This window comes from Ailuropoda melanoleuca, chromosome 6 (genome assembly GCF_002007445.2).
Source record: "Ailuropoda melanoleuca isolate Jingjing chromosome 6, ASM200744v2, whole genome shotgun sequence".
Classification (NCBI taxonomy): domain Eukaryota; kingdom Metazoa; phylum Chordata; class Mammalia; order Carnivora; family Ursidae; genus Ailuropoda; species Ailuropoda melanoleuca.
Window position 1 is genome coordinate 123,969,944 of NC_048223.1, and position 25,945 is coordinate 123,995,888.

General features: G+C 50.4%; 2 protein-coding genes across 5 annotated transcripts in view; one reads left to right on the forward strand and one right to left on the reverse strand.

Moving 5' to 3' along the window:
• The window catches only part of NDRG1 (N-myc downstream regulated 1), a 66,839-nt gene extending 50,364 nt beyond the window's left edge, over nt 1–16,475 (forward strand). For all 3 annotated transcript variants that reach the window (XM_034663411.1, XM_034663412.1, XM_034663413.1), the window contains exons 10-16: nt 1,459–1,562; nt 3,588–3,644; nt 4,389–4,440; nt 5,536–5,583; nt 7,630–7,665; nt 11,298–11,349; nt 14,562–16,475. In XM_034663411.1, coding sequence (XP_034519302.1) covers nt 1,459–1,562; nt 3,588–3,644; nt 4,389–4,440; nt 5,536–5,583; nt 7,630–7,665; nt 11,298–11,349; nt 14,562–14,773 — 561 coding nt within the window. In that variant the 3' untranslated portion in view covers nt 14,774–16,475. The remainder of the gene's footprint in view (nt 1–1,458; nt 1,563–3,587; nt 3,645–4,388; nt 4,441–5,535; nt 5,584–7,629; nt 7,666–11,297; nt 11,350–14,561) is intronic.
• Nucleotides 16,476–23,577: 7,102 nt separating this feature from the next.
• Nucleotides 23,578–25,945, reverse strand: part of CCN4 (cellular communication network factor 4) — a 39,397-nt gene continuing 37,029 nt past the window's right edge. For both annotated transcript variants that reach the window (XM_034663414.1, XM_019796295.2), the window contains one exon: nt 23,578–25,820. In XM_034663414.1, the coding sequence (XP_034519305.1) occupies nt 25,521–25,820 (300 nt within the window). In that variant the 3' untranslated portion in view covers nt 23,578–25,520. The remainder of the gene's footprint in view (nt 25,821–25,945) is intronic.

Sequence of the window (25,945 nt, forward strand, 5' to 3'; positions counted from 1 at the left end):
AAAAAAAAAAATTTCCCTCTGCCTTTCTCTTATAAGGACACTTGCCATTAGTTTTAGGACCTACTGGGATAATCCAGAATGATCTCATCTCAAGATCCTTCACTTAGTGACATCTGCAAAGACTTGTTTTCCGAATAAGTTAGAATTCATGGTGCCCGGGGGTTTGAGGTGGCCTTTGGGGCCTTCTTCCCCTTGTCTGTGCTCCATTCATTTTGTGATACGTTTTCTCCACCCCTGAGTTTATAATCTGAACCTGAGAGGAACACGGAACAAATTAAAGCCAGTTTCTGTATTTCCCTGCAGGAAGGGGTGGTCAAGTATAGTGGTGAGAGTCTGGCCTGCTTGTACCCCACATTACTTGAGGGATCTGTTGGAGCCCCCAGATGGCTATAGTTTGTGGGTTTTTTTGGTTTTCTGCACAATTAATTCCTCAGTTGGTGTTTTCCCTGATTTTCTTTCTAACAGCATGTTGGCCTCTTTGTTGCTTCAGTGATCAGGGACTGTTTAGACAGTAGCTCAGGCTGGACATGAGGCCCCCTTTGCTCCCTCCCTGTCCTGCTCTGGCCGCCGCTGATCACATCAGGCCATTTTGTGGAACATACACGTCCGCTTTGTACAAATGAGAAACAGAGCAAGCTCGTAACTTGTTTGCTCATCCCAAATCACATTCAGAAAGGAGCCGGGGAGAGGGAAGGCTGAGGCTTCTGCACGCCTCTGGCTGGCCCCGCTGGGAATTGAGATGGGTTTCCAGAAACTTCCCGGGAGTTGTGTGAGTTGGTTTTGTGTTTCCAGCATGAAAAACTTCTCAACTCCCCCTTAAAAGCAGCAGTTGCGGGGTGCCTGGGTGGCACAGCGGTTAAGCGTCTGCCTTCGGCTCGGCGTGATCCCGGCGTTCTGGGATCGAGCCCCACATCAGGCTCCTCCATTATGAGCCTGCTTCTTCCTCTCCCACTCCCCCTGCTTGTGTTCCCTCTCTCGCTGGCTGTCTTTCTCTCTGTCGAATAAATAAATAAAATCTTTAAAAAAAAAAAACAGCAGTTGCTAACAGTTGCCTCAATTTTTACGATGTGCAAAGGGCTTTTGTGTGCATAGCCTCTGTTAAATCCCACAGCATGATGATGTAGGTAATAGTCACCCCCCCTTTATTTTTGAGGGGACTAAGGCTCTGAGAGGTTAAGACACTTGCCCCCAAGAAAGGGCAAGCTCCAGATTCAGGAGGACTGACTTCAAATAGAAACTCCCGCAGAAGTCAGGAACCCAGAAGGGCATGCTTTGCCCTTTGGGGGTTTGTGTTCCTTCCTGTTTTCAGCTGATGGGCACAGTCAGACTGCATTTCCCGTGGTTTGCTCAGGCCCCCTGGCAATCAAGTGCCTCAGGCCTTATTATGTCTGTACCTCTATACCCTGAAATGGGGGGTGCGGTGCCAGTGAAGGGTATCTCGCCCCTGTCTGAATGCAGGAGGAAATGCAGAATAACGTGGAAGTGGTCCACACCTACCGCCAGCACATTGTGAATGACCTGAACCCCGGCAACCTGCACCTGTTCATCAACGCCTACAACAGGTACCGGGCCATTGATCGAGTTCCTTTGGTTGGTCTGAAACGTGNAAAAAAAAAAAACAGCAGTTGCTAACAGTTGCCTCAATTTTTACGATGTGCAAAGGGCTTTTGTGTGCATAGCCTCTGTTAAATCCCACAGCATGATGATGTAGGTAATAGTCACCCCCCCTTTATTTTTGAGGGGACTAAGGCTCTGAGAGGTTAAGACACTTGCCCCCAAGAAAGGGCAAGCTCCAGATTCAGGAGGACTGACTTCAAATAGAAACTCCCGCAGAAGTCAGGAACCCAGAAGGGCATGCTTTGCCCTTTGGGGGTTTGTGTTCCTTCCTGCTATCAGCTGATGGGCACAGTCAGACTGCATTTCCCGTGGTTTGCTCAGGCCCCCTGGCAATCAAGTGCCTCAGGCCTTATTATGTCTGTACCTCTATACCCTGAAATGGGGGGTGCGGTGCCAGTGAAGGGTATCTCGCCCCTGTCTGAATGCAGGAGGAAATGCAGAATAACGTGGAAGTGGTCCACACCTACCGCCAGCACATTGTGAATGACCTGAACCCCGGCAACCTGCACCTGTTCATCAACGCCTACAACAGGTACCGGGCCATTGATCGAGTTCCTTTGGTTGGTCTGAAACGTGGGGCGAGGCAGAGGGGACTTATGGAAGGAGTAAAAGATGCAGCCCCCGAATTTGAGCAGATAGATTGTGGGACAGGGAGTCAGGTGGTGGAGTTCTAGAGCTTTGCCAGGAGCTGAGCTGCCCCTCTGGACCAGGGGCGCACGAGCACGAGGGACACACAGTCACGCCCTCACAGGGTTTGGAGTAAATGCCTGTGCCACCCCGCCCTCCACTGACCATCAGGAGAGGCCAGGTGTGAGGAGAGCGAAGAGAGCAGAGAGCGGGCAGCGGAGCACTGGAGGGAGGAGGGAGAGGGAGGAGGGGGAGGGAGGAGTCCAGAGAGGCCCCTGGGAGGTAAAAGGGGGTAGCCCTCTTCGTGATAACGAGGGGCTGGTCTGGACCTCAGCTCGGGGAGGGATGGCTCGGGAACACTGGTGTCAGCCAGGGGTTCTGAAAACTCCAGTGAATGCAGTCTGCCAGGCCAGCGCTGCCAGCCGCACTCCCACGAAGGGGACAGGAAGGAGCCTCGTGGGCTGTCTCTCCTAAGCTCATTAGCTTATTTGATGAAGGGGATTAGCGTCTGTCACAAAATTCAGTGCCTGTCTCCTCTTACCATCCTCCCAGCGTCCCGCCTTTCAGTGCAGGAGGGGGAGAGGTCATGTCCCCAATTGGTAACTGGAGACATGGGACTCAGCAGAACATTTTTTTCAGCAAACGCTTCCCAGGAGCTGGAGCAGTCAAGGCAGTGGGCATGCAGAGACTAGAGCAACCCCCCATCCCCACCCCCAAGCCCCACACACTGCCTTGCCCTCATGATGCCCATAGGAATCAAGTGATTCCTCTTAGAGATTTCTGGGATGCTGTTACCATCATCATTTCCTGCTGAGGAAGCACAGGCACAGAGAGGTTCAGCATTCTGCCCAAAGTCACACAGCGAGGAAGGGGAGGGTGTGATTTTAATTCAGCCAGTCTGACTCCAGGTCATGCGCTGGGAAGGGGTGTCTGGTGGTAGCCGCCAGGAAGCGAGAGGCTGGGTGGAAGTCTGTGGGGTGAGCCGTGGGGCTGGCCGGGCCCATGCTGGCCATGACACAGCACAGTGGGAAACCGAGGGAGGCTTTGAAATGAGGGAGTGAAAGGGTCAGGTCTGAGATCTCATAGAGATTGCATAGAGGACTCGGGCTTGGGGACAAGGAGGTGGGCTCCACAGGAAATGCATGAGTCCCGCTGTCCCTGAAACCATTTATATGGACCCCAAGAGGTTGTGATGTGCCAAGAGCCATGCAGGCTGGGACACANGCCATGCGGGCTGGGACACAAGAGGTTTGCCAGAATGGCCAATGGCAGGACCTCCCAGGATGGGCGAGATGGGAGGAGCCGCCCACGGAACTATGTAACTGTGCGTTCATTGTCTGCAGCCGGCGGGACCTGGAGATTGAGCGGCCAATGCCCGGAGCCCACACAGTCACCCTGCAGTGAGTGACCTTTCTCCCCCTCACCGTCTGTGTCACATTGCTCAGCCATTGGCAGGGCCTTCTTTCTGTGTTTGGCAGGAGTGGTGCTCTGTGCCAGGACATCGTAATCAGCAAGCCCTGGGTCAGGCACGACCTAGCCCTGCTCTCCTACACCTTGTGCAGGGGTTCAGTTCCTGGGCGTGTCCCTGAGACCTGGGTGGGAGCCTTGGATCTCAGAGAAGCAGCCGAATATACGCTGGATAGAATTAATTAAGCACCTGCTTTCACAGAGCCTGGGACCCTAAAGTGCCCTCTAAGGCTAGGAGGAAATGACAGTCGTGGGTACAACTAACGGCATTCTACCAGTATCATCTATCTTTTGTAGTTCCGTAAGTGAACCGTATTATTTGACACCTGAACTTGGCCATTGCCATTCCCTTTGCCAGGCCTGCCCTCCCGGTCTCTGGTTTGATTGCTGACAAAGCCCTACTCTTCCTTCCTTGAGGAGAGAATGCTTGCAACTAAAACCATCAGGGCCCAGAAATTCTCCGGCTGAAATTCATACTAAGGTGTAAATGACTACAGTCCCAGTGTATCCTAAGAACAAAGCAGAGGATGGAAGGAGAAGGAAGTAAAAAGAGCAAAGGGTACTAGGGAAACCAAAATAAGTGTTTTTAGAACTCTGGTCCCAGCCTGGCAGGCCTGAGAGCGTGCGAATCTTTAAATAAACTTTGTGTTAACTCCCCCTTCTCTCCCTGCCCCCAGGTGTCCTGCTTTGTTGGTGGTTGGGGACAGTTCTCCTGCTGTGGATGCTGTGGTATGTAGGAATCATCCACTTGTTTCTGTGCTCAATCCAACTGTCCAAATCTGGTTGGCCTTTGGGCAAAGGGCCCAGACACGAGCCTCTTTCCTGGTTACTGCCAGCTCTGTTTGCTTGGCACTGGGTCCCCTGTCTTTTCTCCCAGGCCCCAGCACCTGCCAGTCTATCTCCCATTGGTATGTTTAGATGGGCATGTTTGCCTCTTGGCTTTCTGGCCAACAGACTCTCCTCTTATTTGGGAATCAGGAGTGTTCAGACCTGCTTGGTGCCTGATTGTCTGACAAGGCAGAGAGGTCCCTGGGGAGAGGGGCTTAGACAAGGCTTTCTGGGTCATTTCATCCCTTAATTCCCACCTGTGATGTTGTGAGGGCAAAGCACAGACTCGGCTCTTCCAACATCCCCATAGCTGGAGACAGGGAAACTTAGGGGTTATTGAGCCGAGGCCTTGAGTGGTGACATGCCCTGTGCAGTGGGCTACAGAGTGGGATTTGCAAAGGGACTGTGAGTTTCCTGTGATCTAACTCCCTGGCCATAATCATAGGATGAATCAATAGAGATATATTGTTCACGTGAAGGGAGGTGATAGTTCTACTATAGGCGCTTTGAACATCACGGGTTACATGTGGGTATTTTGCCCAATTTTGGATGCACTTCTAAGATGGTCGTTGACAAATTAAAGCTTAGTGGATGTCATTTCGTCTGAAGATAGTTGCCAGGACTGGAGACGTTGAACTTGTAGAATTTCTGACAACAGCTGATTAAATAAGTCCATTCATTTAGCGGCTATTTCTAGAGCATCTACTAGATTTTAGCTCATCTTCGTAACAACCCTTTGAAAAAAGATTTTATCCCCATTTTATGAATAAGGAAACTGAGGCTCAAAGAAATGAAGTAACTTGTCCCAGGTCACTCAGCTGGTCCTGGCAGGGCTAGAATTTACAGCCACATTGCTTCGTCTGGAAGCCCACATTCTTCCCTCCATGCTGGTGGGAACACTGGCGTTGCTGATGATGGTGGCAGCGAAGGGGGGAGGCTGATGACTTTGGCTGCAGATGGAAAATTAGCGAATCTCTTCTCCCTTTCCTTGTCCAGGTGGAGTGCAACTCGAAATTGGATCCAACAAAGACTACTCTCCTCAAGGTACAATCAGAATGACGCGAGTTTGCCTTTGCTCTGTCTCAGAAACCCCTAGTTCGCTGCAGAATGGAGTTGTGCCTGATGGAGGCACAGCTGGAGGTCGGAGACCGTAGAAGCGGTGATTTAACATACGCGTTCACAAAAGTCAATCTGTTGGTGGGCCCCGGCCGGACACCCTAGGCTGCAGAGACGAAGGGAACCCTCCCTGGGACCCCGAGAGTCTCTGTGCTGCTGGCCGTCGTGCTCTGACGAGGGATGGCCCGGGAGTTGTGCAAGCAGGGGCTCTCCCAAGGGTGGGGCTGGACGTTCCTCTGAGAGGGGCTCTGCCACGGGAGGGCAGGACTCTGTCCGGCAGGTTCATCTGGACATTCGGGGCACTCGCTGTCCCTGAGGCCGGGTTCAGGGTCTGTGCCCTCCGCGACTGCGCAGTCCAGCCGCCGTGGTGTGTTCGTGGCAGCCTTGCCCAACGGTGCGATGCAAAGTGAGGACACTCTCGGGTTGCACGCCCGGGAGGGCAGGTGACCCAGGAAGGGCCTGCGTGAAATGAGGGGCAGTAGGAGCTGAGCGTCTGTGGGTCACTGTGCCCTCAACGGCCCTTTGAACGGCACTGGGGGCGTCAGATACTGAGGAGGGGGCCCTGGTCCCCGGACCTGGCTCTTCGCATGCATTTTCTATCAAGATTCCCTCACAAGGAAATTGCAAGGCTGGAAGACGCTGGGCTTTGGGCCCCAGGGGGCTGCTGATGGGCTAACCTGGGAGCCCTTTGTCTTAATTGTCCCAACACATCTGTGTCTGGACTCTGGCAGCATCCGGGCCACTGTCCTAGGAGAAGGACAGACAGGCCACGGTTACTGCTGATAGGGAGAGGAGGAAGCATTCGAAAGGGGGAGTTAGCGTCCTCGTCTCCATTACAAGCACCCCAAGCTGGGGGCTGAAAGGCACAGGAGTCTCTGTTCTCTCACCGTCTGGAGGCTGTCAGTCCAAAGTCCAGCTGTGGGCAGGGCCAGGCTCCCTCTGAAGGCTCCAGAGAGGCGCCTTCCGTATTCTTCCTGCTTTTGGCCCTTGCCGGCAGGCCTGAGTTCCCCCAGCTTGTGGCCACATCCCTCCCGTCTCTGCCTCCATGCCGCCCAACCTTCTCTCTGGGTGTCCCTGTGTCCAAAGTTCCCTCTAGTTTTAAGGATTCCCCCAGTCATCAGATGTCGGGTCCACCCTAATCCAGTGTGACCTCACCTCAGCTCATTACATCTGCAGAGAGGAGGTGATGACCTACGATCAGTGGCCTGTTTGACGGTGATGCGTGACCCGTGGAGTGAATTCTGGCCTCCCGTCACCGCATTGCCAGACCCAGGGTGCCCCAGTTAGCGTGGTCCTGAAGTGAGACTCTGGGCCTTGGCCTGGCCCGGCGCCAGCCGCTGTCACTCCCCCACCGGCCGGTCCCAAGTCTCCCTGTCCCACCCTGCTGCCCGGGTCTCCTGAGCCCCGGGTCTGGGTCATAGTCCCACGTGCCTGCAGCGGCCTTGATGAAAACATGGTGGCTTGAAGTTGGGTGAGTCAGCAGGCACTTCGGGAGCTATTGTATTTATGCCAGTGTGGCCAGTGAAGAGACCCTGAGGCCTGAAGTCTCAGATCGAGCAGTTTCTGTCTGAGGGAACGTTTCAAGAGAGTGTATGTGTACAGGGCCTCATGCGCTGAAGGCTCTGGGGCCAGACGGACCCTGGAAGAACCTTGCAGGTTCTTCGAGCTCTCCCAGGCCCAGCGTGAGCCTCCACAGGGGGACATGCTCACCTTCTGGTTCTCGAACCGAGGGAAATTCCTTCCGGGGCCTAGCAGAGCACCTAGCGTCTCGGTTGTCAAGAAGACACAGGTCAGGGCTGAGATGGATGGTAACAAGAGCACCCCTGCTAGGTGGGGATGGGTGTTTCCCCACCCATTAGGTGCCCAGTGCCCCCCGAACGAGGCCAAACGGGGGCAGGCCGCAGCAGGTGGGCCCCCGGGGGAGGGACGCCCGTGCTGGCGGTGTTGGCACTAACTGGCTTACCTCTCTCCCAGATGGCGGATTGTGGTGGCCTCCCACAGATCTCCCAGGTGAGTCCCACCTATCACCACTCCCCAGCTGGACGGCGGGTGCCTCTGTGTCCTCTTAGCACTGATCCCCCTCCCCACTGTCTGCTTGTCCCCCACCTCACTGTGACACCTGACGGCACTCCGGACACGTTACTGTTCACGAAAGGTGCTTGGACATCAGGACTTGATTGCCTAGGAGCCCCAGTGGGGTAGATGACATTGGGGTTCACAGGGGTGAGGGGTTTGATGCATGGACACAGCCTGACGCCTGTGGACCTGAGTCTAGGTATGTCTGGTGTATGACCTCAGAGACACAGGCCCACCAGACTGTGGGAAAGGATGGAATGATGCCTTTTCTTTCTTCCGTTTCTCCCTCCCTTCCTGAAAGGGACTTCAGAGTTTCTGTAATCCAGTGCTTTCCTGATGAACAATTGAATCTGAGTCTTTTTCTAGGTATATGTACCCTTCCTCCCCCTGTGATCCCCGCCCCCCGAGCTCCCTGGGGAACCTCCCATGTAGCAGTGAGCATGCGTTTGGGGTCTGTGTCTCCTGCCAGGGTGTTGAGAGAGACCAAGGTGAGGGTGCCAGGCACCAGAGGCTTAAGACCGTGTCCCCCTAGGTCTCCCCACTGGCTCACCCCAGCAGGTGCATCCAGGCCCTGGGCTCAGGCGTGCCCTGGCTGAGGGGCTTCTTATCCATGAGCTTGTCATCTGGGCAGTGACCCCAGGCTGGGGAGATCAGACAAACAAAACTTAGATTCTCAGAGGGGAGAACGGCTGTGTGCCCTCTTCAGTAATAGACCAGGACCTGAAATGTACATTTATGAGTTTGGGTTTTTTTTAAATCAGTGTTATTTATTACTTCTAATTTTCTAGTTACAAAGCAATACATTTTCATCAATAAAAATTTAAAAATGTAGATGAATAAAAGAATAAACACATCCATAGTGCCCTGACTACAGGTTACTGTTGTTACAAACTTTAAAGTATTTACTTCTAGTCTCTTTTTCAATATAATTGCATACTTTTTTTTTTGTTACTTTAAGGAAGATTAGGATCCTATTGCGTATATATTTTTCACCTGCCCCCATAACTTGACATCTCAGCGCTCTCTTCCTTTGATTAAGAAATGCTCCGTATCTTGTTTTTAATGGCAGGACAAAATGCCATTGCACAGATACACTGTAATTGGTGTTCCTGACGCCCCATTGCTGGCCGTTGATGGGTCGTTTCTGGTTTCTCAGTGTTCCATGTGGTGCTACAGAGAGCTGCTCGGTGTGGGAGGGACCAGTTCTGTGATTAATTTCGTGGCCCTGCCAGTTTCAAGGACTGTGTGATGGAAAAGGGAGAGTTTTGGCTCTGAGTCCCCCAGGGAGTGGGCGACGGCCAAGAGGTTCGTCTGGGTGCAGGATACAATTCGTAGCAGCTGGAGCTGTCCCAAGAGAGAAGCGTCTTCTCTCTGGGGTAGTGAGGTATTTCACTGGGGCGTCTGGAGAAGAGACCCCCAAGAAGCACATTTCTGCACTGGGTGGATCCTGGACTTGGCTCATGGCCCTGGATATCTCACTGCAGCTTCTCCCTCCGGAACTCTGTACAGAAGTGTCGGCGCAAGTGGCCGTTGGTGGCTCTGCTGCCTTCTCTGCAGTGGCTCCCTCTGCTCCCACTAGAAGAGGACAGAATCCTTTCAGTGTTCGATCTGCTGCTGTGTTATGCCCGTTTGACAGCTGCGGGAAACCAGAGGAGGATGGGATGTCCCTGCCTCCGGAGGGAACAGATGGGCTCCCCGTAGAGCCCTGCTTAGACAGAAGCTGAGTTAATATCTGCACACGAGTGGAGGAGCCTTTATCCATCCAGCTCGCTCCTGGTGGCTCCCGCTGAGACAGACTACTCCAGGGCCCTCCTTAGGCTGGCTGGGGAGAAGGGACACCAGTGTTCCTTCCATCTGCCCTCCCTCCCTCCCTCTCTGCCTCCGCCCTCCCTCCCTCCTTTGCCTTCTTCCTTCTCTGTTTGGAAATGAGAACAGATCCAGCTCTGACCATAGTGAAAACACTTTGTAGATGCGTGGCGGTGGCTGAACCAGCCCAGGCTTCCAGGAGACCCGTCCAGGGAGGCCCGTTATGGTGTCATTCTTCCTCCTCCTGCCCTCCTGAGTTGGGTGTCTGTTTACAGAGGGCGTTCCCATCCTTCATTCCATTTGCAAGGGCAGCAGTCCCTAGAGATGAGAAAAGTGTTTATTGCAGTGTCACGGGAGGGGAAGGGAGGCTGAAGGATTGTTCTGCCACCGTGCCGGGCCCAGATCCCTGTGGCTCTCTGCAGCCCTGAGGGCAACTCTTGCCACTTTCTTACTGTTGCCACACGAGCCCCGGGGACAACTCGAGCACAACCTCTCCTTTATTTATTTATTTTTTTATTATTTTTTATTTGAGAGAGTGAAAGCAAGAGAGATCGCAGAGGCAGAGGGAGAAGCAGGGACCCCACTGAGCAGGGAGCCCAACGCGGGGCTCAATCCCAGGACCCTGAGGTCATGATCTGAGCTGAAGGCCAATGATTCATGGACCGAGCTACCAGGCGCCCCACAGCCTCTCCTTTAAATGCCATGTGGCTCTTTGTAGAATAGTGGCAGCAGTGGGTAGGGGTAGGAAGGAACCCTGCATCTCCTGGTGACTTCTCACCGGGGCAGAGAGAGTATGAGGAGCAGAGACCCAGGGCATTGTTTTTGAGAGTTACAGTTAATGAAACTGGATATGGCCTTTACTTGGGAGCATTCACCTCCCAGATAAGACTGATTTAATTTGGGGGGAGTAATTGATGGCACTGGGTGTGTTCTCAGCATTCCCAACTCATTTCAGTTCAAGTAGTCCCTTTGATGTTGTTAATTGGCTAATCCATCCATCCATCCATCCATCAATCATCTGTCCATCCATTCATCCATCTATCCTTCTTTTTCTGTTTCTTTCTTTCCATCCATCCTTTCTTTTCATCTATCTGTCCATCCTCCTTACTTCTATCCATCCATCTTACCTTTATCTATCCACCATCCCTTCTTCCATCCGTCCATCCATCCTTTCTGCTCTTGAGGCTGAGAGTGAACTGCCTTGGATACAGAGTTTGGAAAACCCTGGATCTGTAGGATACCCCCCCCCCCCGTGAATTAACTGTATGACCATGGATGGATTATTTACCTCTCCGTGACTGTTCAGCCATGAAATGTATGTGGAAATGGCGCCAACCTCACAAGGTTGTTGTCAGGAGAAAATGAGACAATGCTGCAAAGTTGTGGGCACGATAGGTGGCGTGGGATGTTGGTGTCGTTACATTCTAAATGCTGTGTTGGACACATCACTCTGTCAGTGTGGTCCTCTTTACAGAAACCCTCAGATCTTAGTGTGGCTCTCTGTCCATGTTTCACAGGGGAGGTCATACAACTTGACCAAACTCGCGCAGCTGTGAAGTGAATTTGAAATTTTTCTCCCTTGTCAAAGTGCACTTCACTCCCCGCGATTACCCTGTAGTCTTTCCTTTACTTTTGTGCATTGTCCAATCAACATGTGGTGACCTTCTCTTCAGCGAAGGTGACCATGGGCACAGCTCCATGGGGACCTTCAGGATCGGGACCTCCGGCCACTGACTGTACTTTCCCTTTTGCTCTTGCAGCCAGCCAAGCTTGCCGAGGCCTTCAAGTACTTCGTGCAGGGCATGGGATACAGTAAGTGTGGCCTTCCCGGGCAGGGGTGGGGTGAGTTTAAAACGCGGTGGCCTGAACCGGGCTTCGGTGAGTGTTCTGTGTCACCTTGGCTAAGCTCAGCTTTTTGCAAACTAAGAAGATCAGGGGAAGAAATATTTCGGTAGGTGGAAGATGGGTGGCCGTGCAGAGGTTCTAATATCTTCTTTATACAACGGGGGCTTCATCTCCCTCCATGGATGAACAGGCGTGGTTTCATAGCAGGGAATTTTCTTTAGATTTAGGTGAGGACTAACTCTTTAAGCACCAAAAACAGAACAGTTAAACCGTGAAAATCTTTTACATTTTGGTTACATTTTTTAATTTTTAAGTTCAACTTAATTAACGTATAGTGTCTTGTTAGTTTCAGAGGTAAAATTTAGTGATTCATCAGTTGCACACATATGATCACGTGCTAAGACTTCCGGTTGTCATGGTGATTATGGTGGTGATGGCAGTGATGAAAGGTGATTAGTAAATCCATTTTTTCTCATTTAACCATCACAGTAATCCTACATGATACTGTCCCTCTCTCTCTTTTTTAGAGAGAGAGAGAGAGTGTACACGTGCACATGAGTGGGGCAAGGGGCAGCAGGAGGCGGAAGAGAATCTTAGGCAGGGTCCACACTTGGTGCAGAGCCCAGTGAGGGACTCAGTCTCACGACCCTGAGATCATGAGCTGAGCCAAAATCAAGAGTTGGACGCTAAAACCAACTGAGCCACCCAGGTGCCCCATCCTGGGAGATCCTCTTACCCTCCCTCATCTTACAAATGGTGGAGCTGAGGTTTGGAGAGATGAAGCAAGGAGTGCAGTGGGGATCTCTGAAAGTTCTTTCAAAACCGTAAAGCTCTATGTAAGCGGGTGATAAAGTGGCTTATATTCAAGACAGTGCATCTCTTCCAAATCCTTGGATTTGGGAATTGAAGGGTAAATAGAAGCATAATTCAAGAAACCTGCTGTTTCTTTAGTTTATTCGTTAGACACATCCAGCCCTTTTGTAGAAATGCAGTCCCGTGAGCAGGACAGAGAATGCCAAGTCTAAGCCCTTGGTTGGGTAGCGGCCACAGATGGTGCCACTGGAGGTGTGAGCCGTGACGTGGCTTTTTTGGCTCTTTCTGCCGACTGCTTAGAATTAGAATTTATGTGCCCATCTTAACAAGGAAGTCTGAATGTCTAATGTCTTCCGTTTTTTTTGCCCCCCTCCCCGAGACTTAGACTATTCGTTCATTTAAAATAGTAATGGTATATTTGGTAAGCTGACCGCAGTCTTAAGATTGGCCACCGCCGTGTTTGGTTTCTAGAGAGGCCAGGAGCCGGTGAGCCTGGTTTACATGCTGCGGGTGGAGTCCATGTCCCTAGGTGCCCTGTTCCAACAGAAAACATCTGTCTGCGGGTCTGCTGCCTTCCCGATGGGAAAGCAAACAGGCAGAGGCAGCGCCTGGAGAATGCCACTGGGTGGACTTGATTTCCCTGGCAGGACGTACATCGTGACTCGTTTGCCTTGGACCTGCCCTGGGTTTGGATTTCTGCCTCGAAAGTGTATTCTGGGGGAAAGGAAGTGAAGGCAGGCCTTGTTCCCTCCAACACACACACACACACACACACACACACACACACACACACACACACACACTTCTATTTCCAGAAAGCTGAAGCATCTGGCAGGTTACAGGGGAAGAGCGCAGGACGAGCTTTTGTCCCAGAGGCATGAACCACAGAGAAAGCAAGTAGTCATCTATGGAGCGCCTGTTCAAGCTGGGCCAGGCATGACTCGTTCTTTGTATCCATGACACCTTTCTGTGGTCACCCTCGAGCCCTGCGAGGTCAGGAAAACTCAACTTTGGGGTTGAGAAATAGGAGCTCAGAAAACAGTATATGAGCGACAGATGTGGGAGCAATCCCGTCTCTCTGGATTTAAACACTAGCTCTTGGAGAAGGGAATTCAGCACAGCAAGGATTAGTTTTGTTTGTGGGTGTGTGTCCCAGCAAGCCAACCCTGTGCCCGTTGAGTGACGGAGCCCCTGCATGTGTGCGTATTTATCGGTTGCCTCTGATTGTGACGTCGGTTGTTCAACGTGGCCTTCACGGTGATGCTTTCTGTGGGGGGTGTACTGGTTTCCTGTCGCTGCTGGAACAAGTCTCCACAAACTGGATGGCTTAAAAAACCCAGAAATGTGTTCTTCCACAATACTACAGTTCTAGAAGCTGGAAGTCCAAAATCAAGATGTATGCAGGGTCATGCGTCTCTCAGAGGTTCTCAAAAGATCTTTCCTTGTCTCATCTCAGCTACTGGAGGGAGCTGCCAACCCTTGCTGTTCCTTGGCTTGTAGCCACGTGACTCCCATCTCTGCTCTGTGTTCACGTGGCCTTCTGTGTGCACACGTGCGTGTGGGTGTGTGTGTGTGTGTGTGTATAGGGGTGTTCTGTCTCCTCTTACGAGAAGCCAGCCTAATCCAGTATGACCTCATCTTAACAAAATGTATTGGCAAGGACCGTATTTCCATTCTTAGATCCTGGTGGCTAGGAATTTGGGGCTGGTGGCTCTGAGTTTGCGGGGGCAGTAGGGGGGTCGAGGGCAGGATTCAGCTCAGTGCAGGTGGAGGGGATCACTTTGTCTTAATTTCAGTTTCTCAGCTATCTGCTCTGTGCAAGGGTATTTTAAGTCCTGAAGGATGGACGGTGTCATTGATAGTTCCTAGGAGCTCACAGGCTTCTCTGGAAGAGATGACAAGTGACAGCTGGGCTGCAGATTTGCTGCGTGGCTTCGGTTTCCCCACCTGGGGTGTGGAGGGATTAGCCCAGCTGACACCCTCCAGAGATTGTAGACAGGAGGGAGTTGTGGCACGCGGGCACACACGGGGTGCCGATACTGGGCGATCGGTATTCCCATTTTACTGATGGGGATGGAGGGCTCAGAGAGGGACACTTCCAGAGTCACACAGCTGTAAGCAAGTGGCGGACTTGGCCTTCAGACCCACCTCTAGGCTCAGGCCACATGTGATTGCAAGTCCTTACCACCACCGGGCCCTTGCTCTTCGTCTCTGTGAGTAGATGCAGAGAGGACGGGGAGCCCAGTGGCTGGATGGCCACAGGGACCGACAGGTCAGGCAGGAGGAGGCCCCGTTGCTGGCATGCAGTTGCCCCTGGCGTTCTCTAACTGGGTCCCTAACCAGGTGCCTCTTCTCTCTCTCCCCAGTGCCCTCGGCCAGCATGACTCGCCTGATGCGCTCCCGCACAGCCTCTGGCTCCAGTGTCACGTCCCTGGAGGGCGCCCGCAGCCGCTCCCACACCAGTGAGGGCGCCCGCAGCCGCTCCCACACCAGCGAGGGTACTCGCCTGGACATCACCCCCAACTCTGGGGCCACTGGCAACAACGCCGGGCCCAAGTCCATGGAGGTGTCCTGCTAGGCGGCCTACACCACGGCCGCCCCTGGACTCTGGGCTCGCGCAGCTGCCCTTCCTGCAGCCCTTCCTGCCCCCGCCTGCCACACCACACGTAACTCATATTAACCCAAAGCTTATGGCGTAAGAGAGCTCTGGGGGGACACAGTTCGACTGCGTTTGTCAAGGGCGCCTTTCCCAGCAGGGGCAGGGTGGGCGGACCAAAGGGAAGAAGCATCTCCGTGTCCTGTGCTCATTGACGGGTGGCCTGGTGGCCACCCTCCTACCCTCCCTCAGAGACGCCAAACTGCCAAAAACAAGACACGCTGCCCTAAACACTTCCTCAGTCCAGGCCTAGGCTGACCCGGGCATCCTGGTTCTCAAGGGCATTTTGTCGGAAGCCCAGCCCCTGTATTTCCTGTTTCCTCTCCAACTGAAGACAAACTGACCCAGTTTCTGGAAACAGAACCCTGTTCTGATTTGGGGAGGGGGAGAGCAGCAGATTGTGGGTCGCTCTTTTTAACTCAACAAAACAGGAAGTGGGGGAGAGGTGGAATTTACGTGGAGGCTAGAATGCTTAGAAAAACAAATTACGCAGTTGATGGGAAGACACAGATTTTTAAAGTTTGTGTATATATCCACTTTTTAATGCCGAAACATACAAGCCTGTTCTTCCGGCATCCTTTCAATGGACAGTGAAAGTGGGCAGCAAAATTCTCTGGGCTTTCCAAAGAAACGGTCTTGGCAAACATTGGTATCATTGAATTCGGGCCTTTGGCTCTGCCCTCTGCCTCCTCCACGGCCCCAACTTCCCACCCCAAGTACGTGAGTGATGATTTCGTTTATGGGGGAGACGACTTAGGTTTGTGCTCCCTTTCTTTGCTATGGAGGGAAACATTCCAAACAGCTGTACTTGGCTGTGATGAGTCTCCATGCAGTGGGGGGAGGGGCAGGGGCATTGGGGTTCGGGGTGGGGGGCGTTTGGGTTATTAGATGTATAAGGGATTTTCTGTGGTGTGATGGGATCCAGTGCAGTCATGATTTCAGTCGATCCCACCCTGGTTCCCAGGAATCTTGTGTGACTAAGTTAAATCCAGCTTCCGATCTCTGACGAACGGGGTTGAATCTGAACTTGACAGTGGAACGTTTCTGACCTGGGAACATCATTGGATCTTCGGGTAGAACCGTTCGCTCTTGCAGGGGGTGGGGATTCACATGGGGAATGTTGGCTAAGAAGATGAAAGGATTCTGGAATATTCCACGGGATTTCCTTCCCTTTCCTGCCTTCCCCTCTTCCCTGCCCCTCTAACCTTTTGCTGAATGGGGCGGCACCACTGACATTTCTGGGCAACGTCAGCGTTGCTGTCAAGTTCCTGTACTACTGGCTTTTGATTTTCATTTTGGCTAACCATGGATCTTCTTAGAGGAAGTTGGATCTGAGTGGGAGGAATCATCATGTGAATCAGCCGCTGGGGCCTGGTGCTTTCCAGGACCCTAGAGTTGGTAGAAGGAAGTAGTCAAGGCTTCTAGGTAGCTGGAGGGGCAGGGACTCAGTTTCCTGCCCCTGCCACCCAGAGGCTTCCCTGGACCTGTGCAGAAAGGTGAGGGGTCAGGGCAGGAGTGGCTGACTCGAGACAGGAAACTGTTGGTGTACAAGTCTTTCCAGAGGAATTTCTTAATGAGATATTTGTATTTATTTCCAGACCAATAAATTTGTAACTTTGCAGTGGCTTGTGTCTTCTTCCTCTGAGAGATCGTGCGTGCTGCCCCATGGTCACGGGAGGGGACCTTCCTTACCTGGCTCTCCTGACACCTGCCTTAGGGCATCACTGTCCCCTGAGTATATAATGTGAGCCACCGATGTAAGTTTACATTTTCTAACAGCTGTATTTTAGGTTGAAAGAAGCAAGTGAAATTAATTTTAATCCCGTATTTCCCTTAACCCAGCATATCCAATATATGACCATTTCAACATAGAATCAATATGACAGTGATGAAGCTGACGGACCTGCTTTATGCTAAGAAAACCAGTGAGTATCCCACACCCCAGCACCTCTTAATTCAGACCAGCCCTGTTTCAGGGGCTCCGTAGCTCAGGCAGGACCGCGACAAAGAGTTAAAGCTTTTCAACCTATATTTAGAAGGAAATGTCTTTTTTTTTTTTTTTACATTTTATTTTCATTACAGGAAAGCATGTGATAAAACCACTCCCGTTCTCACACCCAGTGACAACGACTATAATGCTTGTTTCTGCTGTACTGAAAAAAATGTAAACACAGGTTTTAGGATGATGTCCCATTTTTACTTAGGCTTCTTAGGATTAGTTTAAAATTCACAGAGCAATTGCGAAGATGATGCAGAGTTCCCCTGTACCCCCGCACCGAGTTCCCCTGTACCCCCACACCGAGTTTCCCTGTTGGTAATACCTCCCATCCATATGGTGCACTGGTCACAACTAAGAAATCAACATTGACATATTACTAGTAACTAAGCTCCATACTTGATGGGAATGTCACGAGTTTGTCCCTGTTGTCCTTTTTCTGTCCCTGGATCCCACCCAGGATGTCACAGTATATGTGGTCCTCATGTCTCAAGTTCCTTTGGCCTGTAACGGTGTCTCTACTTTCCTTGCTTTTGACGACCTTGACAAGTATTGAGAAGCACTAGTCAGGCATTTTGTAACATCCCTTACTGAAGGTTTCTATCTACGGTAGCTGTTCTCGTGGCTCAACTGGGGTGATGGGTGTTTGGAAGAAAGACCACAGAAGTGCCATGCCAATGGCATGATGGGTCATCGGGAGTCCCATCCCCCCCATGCTGTTGACCTTGATCACCTGGCTGAGGCCGTGTTAGCCAGGGTTCTCCACTAGCCTGTTACTTTTTCTGCTTTCCCACACTTGGTGTTTGGAAGGAAGTCACTAAATGCAGCCCCCACTCGAGCCCGCTTTCCCTTTCCTGCTGTTATTTATACTGGATTTTCTTCCCTTACGTGGAAGAGTTTCCTCGAATGTGTGATTCGCTATAAAACTTGACGTCTGCATATGGTACAGGGAGTGGATATGCTGTAGTTTCAGAAATAGATTTGGAGCGGCAAGGAGGAGGTAGGTAAGAAGGCATTCCTAGCCCCGGGGCCTGTGTGGACTCCTGTGAGGAGGAGGGAAGATGTGTGCCTTTGTGAGGAGCTCATAGTGTAGACCGGGGCGGGTGATGGCGAGCACGGCAAGCAGTGAGGCAGGAAGTTTTATGTGTGTAAAATAAAGTAGATAGGATCACAAAAGAAACTACTTAGAGTGACGTGATTATCCCCATGTCACAACTAATAGCTTGTGCGTCGTAAGTAGTAGCATTGAGGGCGATCTCAGCATAATTTCAAGGTAGTGATAAGCAGATGAGATAGCTGCCACAGTGTGATTTCAGCTGGTGATATTGGGGTGTGCTGCCTCCGCTTACACAGGGTATGCTGAACAGCAGTTAGATACCAGTCAACCCAAAAACGCATTTTACCGTCATCCCAGTCTACGCCCCTGAATTCGAAACACCAACCGCTGGTCAGAGGACCCCAGGCTGGGGAGACTGACTTTAGACACAGGAGTAGGAGCTTTTCCCACACTCACTAGTAAGCACCTTTTCTGTGTTGGCTGCTGTGCGGAGTCAGAACAGAGAAAGGGTGGGGGATGGAAGACCTGGGAAGCAAGCACCGTAGCACGGGGTGCCTATGCCAGCTGTGGGAGTCGGGCTGTGGCGCAGCGGCGGCTGGACCTGCCATGCTCAGTGGCTGGGGGCTCGGGCTTCCACCGAGGGAAGGAACTTACAGGTGTTTGCCTGCCCTGGATGCTGTGAGAGCGTGTACTCAGAGGCTTTTTGCCAGCTGGGGGATCTATTTCTGTTCTCCTAGCTGCTTGTTTTGGTTTCTGTCCTCTAACCCTTGGGTTTCAGTAGTAGCCGGGAGAGCAAGTGTGCACTGAGATGAGCCATGTGCGGGATCTGAAGGGACAGTGGGGGCCTTCACCTGCCACCTCCTTCATTGTCCCTTCTCAGACACAACCTCACTGATTGTCATTGGATTGGTCCTTTGATGTAGCCCCACTCCATCTGGTTACATACTTGTCGTGGGCTACTTAGGCTGCATGGAAATCCTTCAACTGTGTCCCACATGGAATCCAAGGGCAGAAGGCAAAATCTGGCCCTGTGAGGTTGGAGACCAGATGAGGGAGGGGACCTGGAAAGCACATCAGCCTCATTCTTTGTTTTTCCAAGTTTAGATTTCTTTGTATCTCCAAAGCATAAAACGCTAGTCCTAACCCAAAGGCTATGACCTTCAGGTTCTTGGACATGGAACCAATCAGGTCGTTGTGTCTCCTAAGGGAAAGAAAATCATTGATTCAGCTTGACTTAGGTGTCCACTTGCTGGCCAATCAACTGTGACTGGGTTCACCCCTCCCCCAATAAGTGCATCGGGGTTCTAAGCAATTGATGTAGTTGTAACAGGTGAATTGTCGCGTGCTCTGCATGGTTAAATTCATTGACAGCCAAACTCTCTGTTGGAAGACAGAGCCTTCCTCACCCCTGCTCTGGGGAGTGTTTTCTTAATGCCCCGCTCTGGGCAGGAAGCATCTGCCACGTGACCAGGGGGCCCTGCAGAGCAGGACCCAGTAACCCAGTAGTCCGTGTGGTATTTGTAATATGGATTACGTTAGACATCCTTTTCTCCAACACCAGCATTTCTTTTGTATCTCCAGGGCCAGCAGAGATGCCCAGCACATAACAGGAGGTTTTTGTTAAATAAACACTTCCTCTAATAAGAGTAATATTTAGCAAGAATTATTTTTCTTTATTATTTTTTTCTTTTTATTCTTTATCTGTGAGGAGGAGTTATCCTTGTTTCACAGATGAGAAAGCCAAGGCTCAGGGAGATGAAATGGTTTGTCCAGTCATTTCTAAAATAGACCACGTCCCTCTCTGCCTTGTAAAACAGTCACTGAGCGCATGACAAACGCAACCACCTACTGATGTCTTGGGATTGCAGAACCTCAGTTAGCTCCCCGGGCTGAAACTACAGATGCCCTGAAGGCTCTTACTGCTTGTGGAGATGTTTGTCTCTCTGTTAAATAGTCCCACCCAGGCTCGGGTGACCTGTGTTTTACCGTATCTTCTACCTGGTTCTTAATTCTCCTGTCTCCTCTGCTGGCACGCTGACGTTCTCTCATTGCTATCAATAAGCCTGCTTTTAGCAGCTTCCTCTCCCTTTATATGGGATGGACTGAGAAATCCACTTTGTTAGTATTGTGTGCAAGACAAGAGCAGTCCGGTTTAGCATGGAAATCTGGAAACATTCTTTATAGAATATAATATATGGAAACATACATGGGCATGATGCCAGCTTTTCATCTCCTTAGAAGTCATTTTCGCTCAGTTCTATGTTGGGAAAGAACCCAGATTTGCTGAAACTTGAATTTCTTGACGTGTAGGATGCTTTAGCATTTTCATTTCATCAGGGAGGGGATCGGGAACACTGGCATCTCTGCCATATGCTTTTTTACCTTCACGATAAAATGCTCTGGCCATTTCCCCCAAATCCCCTGTTCCCAAAACTTCACCCACCTGCTAAACCATCAAAAATTTCTCCCCAAATCTACACATTTTCTTTAATCTGGGGCATTTATAGGACTCCATGATCTAGCTTCCAATTTTGAGAAAGGTATGCTGCAGAACAGAAGTGTTCTTGGAAATAATTCATGTGGCAATTATGCTTGTATTGGAATTGATTCTCCCCCACCTTTCTTACAATAGCATAAAGTGTTTTGGAGGTAGTGGCGGAGGGGGATTTGACCAGAAGGCATCAAACATGTCTTTCACCCCATGTACTCAGCCATGTATGCACATCTGTTCACACAGCAGAACACATGTCGTGTGCAGTGCTGGGTTTGGGAGACAGACAAGTATGGCACCTTTCCTGCCTTAAAGGAGCAGGGTGTTTAATCAAATCATAGCATCTAATGAAGACATCAAATAAAAAAGTTAAGGGATCAAGAAGCATCTGACTGAAGTAACTAAAGCACTCCACTGAACATTGGTGACACTTTTTCTTTGTATTTGCTTCTGTGAAATAATGATCCAAAACAGTAGAACACACAGACACATGCACTGACTCCAATTTTTACTCTAGTGTTGCTGATTATCCCCCATTCACGAGGACAAGGAAAATCAGCCAATAATAACTGGTTTTGTGAAGCGCTTACAGTGTGCCAAGCTCTGTTCTCAAACTGTCCACGCTGTTTGCATTTTACTCATCATGTCATCGCCACCACGAGACAGGTGCTTTCATTTTCTTCATTTCACAGCTGAGGAAACCGAGGCTCAGGTGGGTTCAGGGAGGAATCCCAGTAAGGAATAAAGTATAGAAAGATCCACTTGACTCCCAAAGTCAGAGCCGTTTCCATATTATCCCGCAATCTCCCTTACAGTTCTCTCTACACCCGCTGGTTCCTAAGGCAGCTGGCAATAAATACCCATCCTATCCATCTCTCCATGCATCCAGCCCCTGCTTACCCAGTCCCTGACACATGCCACGCGCTGTGCTAGTCCCAGAGGATGTAGTCAGAGTCCCTGACCTCAAGGTACCCCCAGTCTAGTTGGAGATGCAGAAAGCCATTGAGTAAACGAGTCAGTGAATGAATGAACAAACGCATGAATGCTTAAGTTTCCTTTTTATATTTACGGGAGGTATCTTCCAGCCTGGACCCATTTGTAGTGCCGATCTTTTGTGAATTCCAGAATTCATCCTTCTGAGCCCATCTCCAAACTTGTACTATTTTTATTACCGTACATAAAATATCTGGGACCTACTTTCCACCATCTGCATATTTACTGAACGTACTCAACACTTTGTCGTTGCTCATCATAACTGAACATACAAGAAAATCCACCAAATCCAGGAAGTGATTTTGCTGATGATTTATTGCTTTAAGAAGAAAAGCATAAACGGGGAATTTGAGCAATGAAAATCCTTCACATTGAACAAACACGTGCTATGCTACACAAATCATGAGAAAAATGAGGAATGTTGTAAAACGTGACTGATTGCCCAAGTGCTATTTTTCCTCTATTGGGAAATTCCAAGACATTCCTTCTTTTGTATTTTTTAGTCACTTGCAAAAATGGCAATAGGAAAACTTAAATATGAAGTCACAGTCTGAAAATAGATATAGACACACACACACATACAAACACACACGTGTATGTGCAGAAATACACAGGTGACCATTCTGACCGTTCATGAGTCCCAGCTGTGCAGGCTTACGGCAGTTACTTTGGGTCAAGATAAGTCTTTTAAAAAGCAGTGACCTCAATATAATAGTCAGGGGCTGCATTGCTTCCCCATTATCTCTTAACACAGTACAATGTTAATGAGATTCTATCAGATGGTTCATATCATTCAAATCTACTTTCTTTACTCACTTTCTGAATCACTTTGAAATTAACATTGCAATTACTGTCCAGCTGTCAGTAAAGCCTCTCTTGTACCATTTGAATTGGGGGGCAGGCTAACTGGGCTTAGTGTCAGAAAAGGCGGCCTGGGTGTCAGACGGCCTCTGGTTTGCAATCCTGGTCCACAGCTCACTAGCTGGTAAGACACTGAGCAAATAACAACCTCTAGGAGCCCCAGTGTCTTATCTCTAAAATGGAGAAATGATTATAATGCCATATCTCATAGGTTTGCTATGAGGATTAAATAAGGTATAGCAGTGAAGCACCTAGCCCCAGCCTGGCACTCAGGGGTGCTCCCCAAATGCCAAGGATAGAGGTTTAGCAAGAACCAGTGGTTTGGTGAATGTAGGTTTCCTCTCTCTCCTCACCTAAGCACGCCTGAGAAATTCCCTCTAAGCACTAATGTGAATTTCTTCAAAGGTTAACAAATTCTTAATGTATCTTCCCCTCGGCCTGGAACATGGCGTTACAAAGGGCCGGAGAGACCATCTATCTCATCTCCTGGTTGCCCTGCCAATGAGACACTCCGCCGGGGGTCATCAGGCTCCACCTGGAGGGCTCCCCCAGAGCAAGGCTCGGTTGACTAAGCAGGGATTTGGGCTTCTACTTGTTTTGGCTGACTTCTCAGCCTCTTTGAGTCTCAAACTTTTCATGTATAAAACAGGAACAAGAGGCCTGCTCACAATTGTCATGATCATTAGTAAGATAATTTAAAAGCTAGCAAAGGGGATGGCACCTCGTAAGCTTTCAATAAAGGGACATTTTTGCATTGTGATTATTATTTCTTACTGTTACGGAAGTAGGTTGCATCAAGGCAGAGTGATTGTGGTTGCTAGAAAGATCTTCCTTACTTTGGTCCCAAACCTCCTTCCCCGTGACTTTAAAACATGGAGCTGAGGCTTTCCCTGCATAGGACAGGTCTCTCAAAACAATGCCAACTGGGGCCACTCTGGCCCACTCAGTCCCAGGGTAATCCCAGATTCCTCCAACCTGGCCTCCTAGGATCTTGGAAGTTTTGCTCATTTTCCCAAATTGGGATGCAGACTCATTAAGAACATAGCTCTTGGGTTTCTGCTGAATTTCAAATGAGGTTAGCTGTCATCTGGTCCTCATAATTTATAGATTTCACTCCAAGAAAATCCAACATAGATCCACACATGGGCTTATGGGAGAACCTATTCGTAGGGTGAATGCTCTTTGCACAAGAATTACTTTTTTTCAATAAAAATATACATTTCTTTAAATATTAAATGTCTCTTTCCCTATGGCACTTAAAATAAGATTTGGCTGATGAAAATTAGATTGGCACGTACCTTTGGAAGAAGAGAGCCTCTGAGTAAAAGTAGGGAAACATACATAGTTTCTTTTATTCATCAAATACATGATAAGCCCCACTGTATGGCTCGGACTGGGCCAAGCACGTGGGAGGTCACATTCAGGAGGGCACCTTCCCAGTCCTTTTGTCCTCCCCCAGAATCCCTCTGCACACCACCCAGAATTCCCTCATCCTCAGCACTGGGTACACAGAATCATCTTTTAAATGCACGATGAGAGCTGCTTCTGACTCGGGGCGGGGGTCAGTAGGGGATCGTGGGTTTTTGTCTAGCCCATACATTTTTGGATGCTCGGGCACCTACATTATCTGAAAGTCAGATACTCTTCTCTTGGGAAAGGAACCAGAGACACAGTAGAAAGAGTGAAAAACGAGAGCGTGAAGTCGGTGATGCCGACGTGTTTTCCTGCTCGACCCCTTTGGAAGCTCTAAGCGTAGGGGCAACAATGTGGGTTAGAAAGTCAGCTGGACTTGGGTTAGAATTCCTGGTCCTCCACTCACCAGCTGGGTGACTTTGGTCAAGGCTCCATACCTCTCTGACCTTCCATTTCACATTTGTAAGAACGGAAATAATAATGGGACTTTTCTGCATGATTACAAAGCTTCTCCACGAGCTAATGTGGATAAAGCACTGAGAACTAGGTCTGGTACACAAAAGGTACTAAATGAAAGAATTGTGACAGTAAATATTTATATTCTACTAATAAGATAAATAATAGCCTCGTTCCTTTTAAGCTCCCACTCCCTTTATGGCTTTTAATCCCTGTTAAATGTATTTCTGTTTCTAAACAACTGGTAAGCCTCTGTCTTCACACCAGAACTGGGTTGTTTGGGTCAACAGACCCGAAGTCTCTGGAAGGGGTCACTATGGCAGAAAGAGAGGTATCCTGCGCCCAGGATGTGACCTGGCCCTGTTGCGATTCACTTCTTGGTTTGACCCACATACAGACTGCAACCATGCCAGTTATTTCAAGTGGGTCTGGCCCGGACGTCAGCTGGGTCTCCCAGGACTCCGCAAGAGCAGAAGAATGTTCCAGGATGCCACTCTCAGGGGTCGCGGGGGCCATCACAGGGGCTCCTCCAACTCCCATGAGCCCCCAAGCAGGGACAGGGTCTGGACACGCAGTGGAGCTGGCCAGCTGCCCTGTGTCCTGGGGGTCAGCAGCACGTTCCAGCCAGGGTCTGTCACTTCTTCTGAAACTGGCTGACCTTGCTCTGACCCTGCAATATTGACTGGAGCCTTTGCCCATGAATAAGAATGAAAGTTATCAAATTGCATTTCTGACGGAAATGGACCCAATTTGTACCCTTTACAGGGCAGGGATGAAGAGGGACTTAACCTCCACAAAGCCTGGGTTAACGAACACAGTTTTCCATTAAAGATCAAAATCAAACAACCGTTTACCTCACTTGGCAAATATTTGGTGACCTTAGGGTACCCAAATCTTTGGAATCAGAGACACTTGGGTGTGCTATGGTCAGAACTGTCTATCAGCGTGCCCCTTGGCAGGGCCCAGATGATAGACTGTTCCAGTGCCCTAAATCCCATCTGTCCCTCTGAATGGACCCAAAGAGTCTTGTGGCTTGGCATCGAGAACGGGAATGAGTGGTATTAAATGCCTTATTGACTCTGCTCCTCGGGACTCCGGCAAGATCCAGCAAGACTTCCAGTGACTTGGACAAGCTTGGGTTTGGTCCAGAATCGGTGGAGACGGGCACTTTCTCTGGAGTGTAGGCAGCATGCTGCCAAGGAGAGGGACTCATCGTCTGGGCCCGAGCAGCACCCTAGTGGATCATTCGGGTGGTTGGAGACAGGAAGGGGGGCCAAGGATCTGGATCAGGATAGTTAGAAGTCAGTGGGAGGTGGACAAAGAAGGCTCAACTGTGGGCCTCAGAGGGCTGGCTGCTTTGCAAACATGGGGCCAGGCCCCAAGCCCCATGTTTTGTGCCTGCCTAATTGGCAATTTCTGAGAAGTCAGGGTAGGATTCTAAGTCAGCGAAGATATCGTTGGGGTTCCTACAACTCAGGGTGCAGAAGCAAGCATTAATCCATAGGACCTGGCGGGAGAAGCCAGGCCCATCGGGACACTGGAAAGAGACGTCGATGGTCTTGGACTTGTAGGGGTTGCAGCATCTGCTGTCCGCGCAGGCCCCGCAGTACTTCGGCCGGTAGGAGCGCGTGCTGATGCAGCCCGCGAGAGTGAAGTTCATGGGTGCCTCTGGCTGGTACACGGCCAGACACTTCTTCCCTTCCTGCGGGAAAAGGAGGCTTCGGTTGGGGTGCTCAGAGGACGAACAGCCACGTTCCTCCTTCCAAGCCCTCAATTCTCCCTCCGCACTCACCGTGCGGGACCGCCCCACCTGTCCTTCCTGTTGGC